At 44.6% G+C, this 11,418-nt stretch overlaps 1 protein-coding gene across 2 annotated transcripts in view; it reads right to left on the reverse strand.

The window, feature by feature from the left end:
- Positions 1-4,830: 4,830 nt before the first annotated feature.
- The window catches only part of PARVB (parvin beta), a 130,713-nt gene continuing 124,125 nt past the window's right edge, over positions 4,831-11,418 (reverse strand). For both annotated transcript variants that reach the window (XM_006023581.3, XM_025204095.1), the window contains exon 13: positions 4,831-9,662. In XM_006023581.3, the coding sequence (XP_006023643.1) occupies positions 9,586-9,662 (77 nt within the window). In that variant the 3' untranslated portion in view covers positions 4,831-9,585. The remainder of the gene's footprint in view (positions 9,663-11,418) is intronic.

Below are 11,418 nucleotides of genomic sequence, written 5' to 3' on the forward strand. Positions count from 1 at the left end.
GGAATTTTAAACAGCCAGCGAGCCAATTACTAGCCGCCACGTGTGAATAATTTAGCACTGGCCAATAGCGGGGCACAAATTTGCATCCGAATAGCGGGAACTCTTTGCACCGTGCATTTCTGTGCTGCAAAGAAGAAATGCATCCTGCAAAGGAAACTGCAAATTGGCGGGAACTCTCCTGCACGCAGGCTCTTAATTGCAGCAGAACACTCTGCCGTGCAAAGGAGCTCTCATGTGGCCAGGAAATTCCATAGTGCCGAGGCACAAAAAATCACTGGGTCGTGACAAGGTATAAAAAGATGGCTAGAGCAGTGGAGGGGCTTTGTTTGTGGAAGAACTGTCCAAAAGCCCCTTAGGCCTCCAGCCGGTTACTCAGCAGCAGAGCAGAAAGCAGGAAGACAAATGAGGATCAGATGCAGTGAGGTAGCTGTGGGGGAGGGTAGGAGCAGTCAGTCAATTAGGAAGTGATCTAGTGTAGGTGGTGCAGCAGGGAATCTCCTTCTCTCCTGAGAGGGGGCAGCAGCAGCAGCAAGGCAGCAGTAGCAACAGCAGCAGTGATGATAGGAGCCGTCCATTTCAGCCACTCAGGGTGTACTTCTGGTGAAAGTGGAGGTGAAGGTGGGGGTGGCCTGCCAAGGCAGCTGAGGCAAACAGGGTTCCTTTAGGCTCCAGCAGTGATGGTGGGGGAGGGGCCCACAGGCAACGCAGACTCCCTCCCCAGGCTGTCCCCGACCACAGACCACGGCTTGGCGGCGGGCTGGGCAGCAGGCTGGAACAGGGGTGCAGAAGCTGGGGTGTGGTGCAGTGCACTGGGCCCCTCCCTGAGGGGGAGGCAGCAGCATGCAGCAGAGTACCCCCCCTGGGGGGGGGGCAGGAAGAGCAGCAGCCCAAGACAGGAAGGGGTTGAATTTACTCCAAAAGCTCTGAGACCAAGCCAGCAGCTAATAGTAGCCAAAGGCAGGAAAAGGTCTGGCCATCTGCTCCCCAGAGGCTCCTGAGACCAAGCTTGCAACAACCAGCTGCAGCAGCAGCCTGGGTCAGGAAGGGGTATGGCCAACTTCCTCCCAGAGGCTCCTCCCTCAAAAGCTCTTGAGAGCAAGTAGCCCTGAGCTGTTTGCTAGGGCAGCTTTTTATACTGCTGGGGTCAGCACAGGTGCTGCCACAGGCTCTAGCTCCCCCTGACTACAGATCCAGGAAGAGCCAGGCAGGGTTATTTTGCCCCAAGTGGCACAACTTGCACCACAACTTGCACAAAGTACATGTCCAGGCATGTGCACTGAGGCAAAAAGCCCTGGCTCAAATTTGCACTACTTCTATTTGTGCTGCTGTAAGCGCACATGCCTGCATCTGTGGACGTGCCCTAAGTGTCTATTCTACAGAGAATTTTAGTGACCTAAATGGTATAGCATTACCAAGTCAGAAAATCAAAATTGCTAGCCAGTGCACTATTATATATTGGCAATTCAACACAGGATCCTTGATCCTTGCATCAAAGGATAAAACCAGGCTTGTTCCCCTTGCAAACTGTGTGGAAGAATAAATGTCAAATCAAAAGCTGAAAACAAGGGTGTACATTTTGCCCTCCTGGAAGTGCATGCTGTGAACTATGCGCTTAGTCAGCTAGAGGTATAAAGAAGAAAATGTTGAGAGATTACATGGATAGTAAAGGGAGGAAAAGACTGGGATATTAGGAAATGCTGTTTGAGACCTTCATCTGAATGGACTCCTATCAGTGGGTGCAGGGTGAGAGAGAGGGAGTGTTAGAAGAGGAAAATGTGTCTGCAATCACTGGCAAAACAGGTCAGAGAGGAAACAGTAACTTCTTCCCTGATGGTCCTGTCCACCTTGCAGCCAAACACAGATATACAATAACTTTAAATACAGAAGCCCAGCATGGGCTGGCATTCTTCTTTACAGCCATAGTGTGGGTAGTGTTCCCATATTTTATAAAACAGTAATGCTCAACCTTTTGGCCCCATGGGCCAGATGAATGCTGTGGGGTGTCTGTGGGCCAAATCGAGTCCCATAGAATCATAGAAAATTAGGGTTGAAAGGGACCTTAGGAGGTCATCTAGTCCAACCCCCTGCTCAAAGCAGGACCCTCCCCAACTAGATCATCCCAGCCAACGCTTTGTTTAGGCAGGTCTTGAAAACCTCCAAAGATGGAGAATCCACAGCCTTTATGGGTAACCTATTCCAGTGCTTTACCTAGCGAGAAAATTATTTCTAATATCTAACCTAAATTTCCCTTGCTGCAACTGGAGACGGTTGCTCTTTTTTCTATCATCTGCCACCACTGAGAACAGTCTAGATCCATCATCTTTCAAACCCCCTGTCAGTTTAGGGCTGCTACTAAATCCCCTCTCAGTCTTCTCTTCTCCAAACTAAATAAGCCCAGTTCCCTCAGCCTCTCTTCATAAGTCATGTGCCCCAGCTCCCTCACCATTTTGTTACTCTCCACTGGACTCCCTCCAATTTGTCCACATCCGTTCTGTAGTGGGGGGCCCAAACTGAACACAGTATTCCAGATGTGGCCTCACCAGTGCTGAAAAGAGGGGAATAATCACTTCCCTTGACCTGCTGGCAACACACCAACCAATGCAGTCCAGTATGCCAATAGCTTTCTTGGCAACCGTCCTAAGTGCAGGACTTTGCACTTGTCCTTGTTGAGCTTCACGACATGTCTTTTGGCCCAATCCTCCAATTTGTGTAGGTCACTCTGGATCCTAGCTCTACCCTCCAGTGTATTTACTACTCCCCCCAGCTCGGTGTCATTTGCATACTTGCTGAGGGTGCACTCTATGCCATCTTCAAGGTGAAGGCATTGAACAAAATTGTAGGTGATCACTGCTCAGCCCTTGATCAAATTGACTGTTTTGATTGTTAAATCTTTTAACAATTTCTGCATTCATAACTTTAAAAAAAAAGTTCCAAAAGTTTTCTACTAATTTTTCTAGTAACAAGATGTCCATGATCTCAGTGTGCTCCCTGGTAGCCACAGAGATATTTCACTTTGTTTTGGTTCATAAGGTCTAAGCAGACTTCTATCTCATTGGCATACTGGTAAATAAGCAGCCTGGATCCTTCCCTTCATATATTCTTCATCCCAATGTCAATCCATTTAAGGGGAAAAAAATAGAAACCAACTTGATTATCACGTGTTTATTAGAATAAATAGTACAGTCATAAATCATGCATTATTTTCCACAACACTCCTGCTGTGGCTTTAGGAACCACAGGATTGCATTGTAATTTGCTTACAGTACACAAAGAGTAACAACTTTTACACTCTCTAAGCCAGACATGTTTCAGATATGACAAGTAGGGCTGTGCAAGTAGGCAGCTATTTGATCCGGCTTCAGATCCGGCCATTTCAGATGCCGGGAATCTGATCCAGAGCTCCGGACCGGGTTACCGCTTTGATCCAGCCAAAGTGGCTCTGAAGCTTCGGAGTCGCCTCGGAGATCTGGCCATAGGGTATAATGGGGAATCAATGAAATATCTATAACTCTTTTTTGTCTGATTTGGATGAAACTTGCAGGAGTGGTAGCCTCTGCTGAGAGCATGAAGCCTGCCTAGTTTCAAGCAGATCAGTGCAGGGGCTTGGGGGGAACTGTACCCCAAATTCTTGAAAGCAAAACTCACATCACGTGTACGTGTTACACCACAGGGGAGTGAAAACTGCAGGGGTGGTAGTCCCTGATGAGGCCACAAAGCCTGCCAAGTTTCAAGGAGATCGGTGCAGGGGTTTAGGGGGAACTGCACCTAAAGCTGCTGACAGGCAAAACTCGTGACATAGATGACCGTGTGTGTTACAGTGTAGTAGACTAAAAACTGCAGGGGTGGAGGCCCCTGCTCAGGCCATGAAGCCTGCCAAGTTTCAAGGAGCTAAGTGCAGGGGTTTGGGGGAAACTGCACCTCAAGCTGCGGACAAGCAAAACTCGTGACATGGGTGACGCTGTGTGTGTTAAGGCGCAGCAGGGTGAAAGCTGCAGGCTTGCTAGCCCCTGCTGCGGCCACAAAGACTGCCAGCTGTCGAGGAGATCAGTGCAGGGCTTCTGGGTTCTGGGGCCCTGCACCCCTAGCTGCTGACAGGCAAAACTTGTGACATGAGTGCTTGTGCAACTGACTGTCTCTGTCTTGGGGCAGTTGATTGTCTGTATTGATTCTTTCCTCTCCTTAGTCTGTGGTTTTGTAGGTGTTAATCGTTGCCAATTAACTGGTTACATTAGCTAGCAACTGTGTATTGAGCTGGTACCTGAGTGAATCATGATTGATTGGTAACTGGTAACACAGTAGCTTAGCAGCCTGGCTTGCTGTAGTTCCCCCCCACCCCCTGCCCCCTTGACAGCTGGCAGGCTTCATGACCACAGCAGGGGATACCATCCCTGCAGCTTTCACCCTGCTGCACCTTAACACACAGTGTCACCCATGTCACGAGTTTTGCTTGTCCGCAGCTTGAGGTGCAGTTTCCCCCAAACCCCTGCACTTAGCTCCTTGAAACTTGGCAGGCTTCATGGGGGCCACCACCCCTGCAGTTTTTAGCCTGCTACACCGTAACACACACATGGTCATCTATGTCATGAGTTTTGCCTGTCAGCAGCTCGACGTGCAGTTCCTCCCAAACCCCTGCACCGATCTTCTTGAAACTTGGCAGGCTTTGTGGCCTCACCAGGGGCCACCATCCTTGCAGTTTTCACCCCCATGTTGTAACACATAGATGTGTCGTGAGTTTTGCTTTCAAGAATTTGGGGTGCAGTTCCCCCCAAACCCCTGCACCGATCTTCTTGAAACTTGGCAGGCTTCATGCTCTCAGCAGAGGCTACCACCCTTGGAAGTTTCATCCAAATCAGACAATAAACAACAAAGTTATAGATATTCATTATACCCTATGGCCAGATCTCCGAGGCGGCTCTGAACCTTTTCAGAAGCACTTCGGAAGCTCCAAACCGCTTCAGAAAGCCCAAAGAAGCCAGAGCTTCGATCCGGACATGCTGCTTCGGACACCTAAGTGTCCAAAGCTTCTCCAGATCTGAAGCATGGTCCGAAGCCTCACACAGCCCTAATGACAAGTCCACTATTTTACCTGCAAAGATTTTTGTTTTAGTAACTAGAAATCCAGAACAAACATTGTTAAAAAACAGTAGAGTAGGATCCTTACAATACATTAATATGCAAAGCAGTAGGTTTCTATTAGAGTGAAAAGAGCTCTATAAGGCTTTACACTGATATAAATTCTGCCTTTGGGGTGTCTATAGATAGACTTAATTTCTGTTCCAAGTAGAATGCATTGGAGCAGACTCAATTAACCAAGTCTCCTCCGCTTTCTAATTAGAATGCTCCAGTGTTGCCTCACTGTCACCTGTGTTAAGCCATTTCAAAATGGCCATGAGGCACTTTATCTAACCCTTGTCAAATGAGCTTTAGATAAAGTGTCCCACAGCCATTTTGAAACATGCAGGGGCTTAATACATGTGATGGTGAGCTGTTTTAATTAGAGGAGTTGTCCAGGAACTGGTCTCATTAAAATGCCTCCCCCGCCACCTGAGTATGTGTATAGGCAGCCATGCTGTTGTGTGCTGACACAGCTGTGGGTAGTCAAACACCTTCTTAACTACCAAGCCAGCTATAACACAATCAGTGTAATAGGTTTTTCTGGATAGAATTTTAGGGCATTTATACACATACTTTTTCATTTGGGGATGTGCCAGAGATCCGCCACTTCTGAGCAGACTCAATTAATCGAATCTGCTCTGCACACAAGCTGACACACACTGCATTGTGCCGTGTACAGTTGTATAAGCAGCACAATGCGCATCAGTGCACAGAAAATGGTGGTGGTGCGTTTTTGAACTAAAGCACCTCCAAGATGTTTTAGTTCAAAAGCGCGCCACCACCATTTTCTCAGCACTGACATGCATTTCACCGCTTATACAGTTGCGAACGTCGCAGCACCAGGCGCTTTTCAAAGTACCCAGCGGTGCAGCACCTGCATGTGTAAAATGCCCTTAGAGGCACATTATATCCACTGTAAAAGTGGGCATTTCATTGAGCATGTACAAGTGTGGAAGTTTGAATGTTGTGCATGTGTCAGTCTGGAGTGCTGCAACATGCATTGCCTTTCCTACCCAACATTACTCTGACAGAATTACAGAAATCCAATAGCACAAATTAAATAGTATCCATAATATTTTTTAACACACAACTGAGGGGGAAGAAGGAGGTGTCAGTATCTTTAAGCTTTAAAACCAAAACATATTTGCTCATTATAACTCATGTTATATATGTGATAGATAAGCATGAAATAACTACTAGTGGGGGTGGGGAGTATTATATATACCTGCTCTAAAATGGGGTTACATCCTGTTTTAAAATGGCTTGCTTTGGGGGAAGCTCTACTTAGGCTAAAAGCATTCCATCTACAATGCTGGCTAGCAACAGTATCTGCAAGAAGATTCTCAGCTGGTTAGGAAGCCAGAGGATAAAAAGGTATAGGAAGCCAGCACAGAATTTTTCCCCAAGCAACATTCATTGGTAGAAAAATTTAAAAATTTCACAGGATGTGCCATCTGCCTCAACCAGACATGCCATACAAACTAAGGGTCCTAACCTGGACTCACAGAGGTACTGATAAAAGGACTGCATGCCCTCATGCTCATAGCAGGTGGCCAGCATTGCTGGTTCTTGGGCAAAGTTTGTTGCCCCTCTTTTATAGCTTACCTATAAAGTATACTAATTGGACATTGTGCCCCACATTCCTTCTTTACAAGGAAGGTCACTCCCTTTCTTTATAATGAAGTCAGTCCACCCTTACTCTTATTCATTCCTGGTCTCCCCCTCCTCCCAAAGACCTCAATCATGCCCATTGCTTGTTGTATTAACACGTTTTATAAAGGACTTCTTGAGTATCTCAGAAAACATACAACTTTGGCACTCTCACTCACCTGAAGAGGACAGAGGGTATGATTAATCTTTCACCAACTGCCTATTTCCCAAGGATTCACTAGGCACTGGAGTTAGCTATAGAATACCAAACAAAAAGCTGAAGGACTCTAACAATCATCTCCCCTCAGATGATCAGTTTTGACTCTGTCATATCATAGGGCTCAGCTTTTCAAAAGCAGAGATGCTCAACTTCTAGTGTTGTGGGGCCTAACTTATTGCTAGCCCTTTTAAAATCCCCTTTAAAGTTACTATGACTTTGTCCTATGGGAGCATCTAAAGATCCCAATTAAAACTGGGGCCTTACTGCCCTAGGCACTGCATAAAAACATCTATTAAAGGATCATATGTCCTCTAAAGCAAATACAAATGATAGTTCTTCAGTCACCTAGAACTTTCCAGGGCAGACATGACTTGAATTTCTTAGAGAAATAAATGACCATTTTTAATCCATCACCAAGAAGCAAAAAAAAAGACCACAAGCTTATTTTGCCTTCTCTTCTCACAGTATAAAGCTGTGGCCAGCAGTGGACTAATTTTATCTGAACTACAGAGTTAGGGGCCATTTGTGATGTTTTGGTGAAAGTTTGACCCACATAGCAGCCAGGGGGTAGGACAAGCAGTGAGCAGTGATGGCACCAGTGGTGTCTATAGTACTGCAGGCCTTGTTAGAAGCAACCCACAGCTGGAGATAAGTGGTGTTAAAGAGATTCCCAGCTCCAAAACATTACTGACCCCTGCTTTAAAGAACTCAGTTGAGATACCAAAAAAAAGCACAAAAAAAGTTAAAAACATGTAGAAGACCATCTCTGTAGTACAATTACACCACAGTTAAAATAGCATAGTAAGGGACACACATGTATCTCGAACTTGGGCGTGAACTCTGAAGGCTAAATTCAGCACTGGTGAAAGCACAGATTTTGGTTTCCATCTGTGAGAGGTGGGCGTCTTGACTGCTGTACAGAATCTGGGCCCCCAGAGTCCCATAACACTTTCTTTTTCCTTTACAGGCTATTCTGTTAAATATTTTACAGAAAATGTAGCAGCCCATAAAGCATGACTAATGCGATAAATATAAAGCAATGATATAGTGGTTCGTTATCTCTTCTAGGCACTGTGAGGAAAGAATGCTATAAAATAGGTAACCCACAGGTAACTTACTTTGGTTCAATAACCCAATTTCCTTTTAATTGCTCTTCCCAAATACCACTCACATGAATTATATAGCATAACCTTTGTTAAGCTACATCTTACACACCATTAGAAACAGATATATGGGTGTATAATCAGGTAAGATCCACCTAGTACAAGGTATCCTGGGAAAGGAGAGGGATATTCTTTAGGATCAAATCTAGCAGTCATTACCCAAGCCAAACTCCTGTTGATATCAATGTGACTTTTGACCAAGGACTGGGCCCAGAGCTTGTAATAGCAGCAGAGTGTCTTCAGGGGTAGCACTGCATAACTGAATGAACCCATCCAATCACATCAGGACTGAAAGGAAACGTATGTCATTTTCAGTCCAATGATCTCATCTCTAAACTGTTTCAAATTCAGTGAAAGGCACTGCATTTAAACACTAATGTACGCTCTTTCAAGTAGTCTGGTATAACTCAGGAAGGAAAAAAGAAAAGCTTTATTGAAAAGTGACCTTGATCCATTTTATTTTTAAGATCAGTACTGTAGATCTGTTCAAAGCCTTGGGCCCTGTAATTTTAGCTGCCATGGACTTCAATAGGAGCAGGATGAGGCCCTTAAAACTTTTCCACATGTAAATAAGTGTCAGCCTTGAAGCTATCAAGCTGTTATTCCCCCTATATATTCTAGAAAAGATTTATAATAAAAGTATATCAAGATGCATTCATCCAATCCAGCCTACTTGACCAGCTCTTCCAGAACTGATCCAGAAAGCATGTTTAAGGACTGGCTCCAGCTCTAAGTAACCAAACAGCTCCTTTATACAAAAAGAAGAGAGAGGAAAAAGGCATCAGAGCAAACAGTCATCCCATTTCTAGGCTCACTGTGTGTAAACATCAAGTGAAAAATAATACTGCGTAGCATGAGGTTAACACACAAAGGGTAGAGAAATGCCAGATTCTTATGCACCCTTTCAAACATGTCCTTGAAAACAAATACATGCTATAGCATACACAAACCTTATTTAAGGAAAAATGCAATTTCTACACAAATTAGAATGCAAGGGCCTGCTTTTGTATTTCTAACACTCAAGCCTAGTCAGCCTGTTGACACCAGTGCAATAACCAAGCAGGTTTCATAAGAAGGTACACTATGGCACTGACTCATCAAAAGAGTTTCAAGTATTCCCTGCCTATCAAAGTAGCCAGTACTTTATCAAAACAAGAACAGGAGTTGATCATAGCAAACAATAGACCCAACAGCATCTCAGAGCAAGGATGTAAACATTCTGATATTTCATAAGCAAACCACCTAAAAAAACCACAGACAATATTTTCAGTATGCATGTCATGCAAGGCGTTACATGGAGAGACTGTTAACAAAAGAAGGAACTTCCATCATGCAGCATGAAATATAGTGTAAGGCACAGAGGGGTGTGGGAGGTGTCCTTATTGGTTTTTTCTCCTAAGGAAGTTAGGAGGGTTAGCATCTTGGCAGCTTCTAACCTCACTCCACATTCTTGTATTTTGTGAACAGGTTGTATAAAACCCTTAGGGTAGATTTCAGATCCAGATTGACAACATCTGTGGAAGAAAGGGAGAAATGCTTAGATTGCCTTCACGCTGCCTTCTTATTTTCTCTGAATGAAACAAAGCATCTTCTAGTCTGTAAACTTGCAAGAATAATAAATGCAAACAGGTTGAATTTCCACAGCTGGATAAAATAATATCATTCACTTCAAGAAACCTTAGTATTACTTTAATCGCAGCTATTTCTGAACTTCTCTCTGGGAAGGAAAAAAAAGTGCCACAACCCCTTCCTGACCTAAGATTTGTTACAGAAAAAGCCTGTTTGAGACCTGATGACATCTCACGGAAAGTTTTTTTAATTGATTATTTTTCTAAAAAATGTTGCTAATTTGACAATTTCTAGTGAATTTCCACTAGTGATGTTCCTAGCAAGGCATTAAAATACATATTTTATATTTCATATATAGTCCTGAACCCTACCATGTAGTGATTTGCTATGCAACAAAAAATGCTTAAATTCTTTCCTTTACAATCACAAATCATCATTCAAGCTTCACAGGCTTTAAGCTTAATGCTCCTGGGCTCAGTCTTTTCCCACCTCCCACTCACAGCAGCAAGCTTCTCTGTTAGCGCTTCCTGCCCTTCTGCTGCGGTAAAATACAGGAAGTGTTGACAGAGAATCACGTGCCAACGGCTACAAGGTTAAGGCACAGAGAGAGAGAGCAAAGGCCTTCACAAAACAAACCCAAGCATATGAAACTGCAGATGAAAACTGGAGGCAGGGAGCAGTAGAAAGATCGAAGAACATGTGAAAGAAGAATACTAACAAGGAAAGATGATGGAAAACAGCTATAGGAGCCAGTGAAATCAATATGAGTTCCAATAAAAACTCCTACAGCCTATTTGGAAGAAATATTTTCATGATATTCTCCTTTCCACCCGATTCTTGTTTAGTATATGGTAGGTCAGAAGCCCCTTGCACTTCACTTTATTCTTTCAGTTGCCTCTCACGTGTCCATTCTTTTTGTTCCTATTATCCTGGAAATTTGCCTAAAAATGAAGTTCCTTATCACTCCATCTTTCTTTTTTAGTGCCTAGATTTAGGACTATTTGAAAAGTGTAAAAATCTTGGATGAAGAACACCAAAGACTGCGCCGCTCCCTCTGAAGACTGTAATTAGCTCATTAAGCCCTAAAAAGAATATGGTTCAAGTTTCCCTGATGAAATCATGTCTGGCCTGAAAATGTCCCCCCTCAGAGTGGAAAGGAATTTTATTCTCTGTAAATATACTCTTCCTCAGCCTCAGGGATGAGAGGGCTGACAGGCTTTCAATTAGCACCACTTGAGGGGAGAGATGGAATGTGCAAACAGGCTTCTTAAAATTTAACTATTTAGCACAAGTCTCTAGATCAGGGGTGGGCAAACTGTGGCCCGGGGGCCAGATGCAGCCTGCCAGGCCATTCTATCTGGCCCGTGGGGCACCTAAAAAATTTAGAAAATTAATATTAACCTGCCCTGGGCTGCCTGTCATGCAGCCCTCGATGGCTTGCCGAAACTCAGCAAGCAGCCCTCTGCACCAAAATAATTGCTTGCTCCTGCTCTAGGCAGCCACAAATATTATTAAATTGACTTGCACTCACTACTAGCCTCAGCTGGATTTAAACAGGCAGCTTAGAAGTGAAAAGCTGAGCCTGAGGAAGCATGAACGACTGGTGCCTCCCACAATGGGGGGTGGGGGGGTAACATGTTGGTGAGCGGTGACCAGCTGCTGCCGCCACCCATGGTGTCACCCGGGGGGGGGCCGGGAAGA

This window comes from Alligator sinensis, unplaced genomic scaffold, assembly GCF_000455745.1.
Source record: "Alligator sinensis unplaced genomic scaffold, ASM45574v1 scaffold975_1, whole genome shotgun sequence".
NCBI classification, from domain to species: domain Eukaryota; kingdom Metazoa; phylum Chordata; order Crocodylia; family Alligatoridae; genus Alligator; species Alligator sinensis.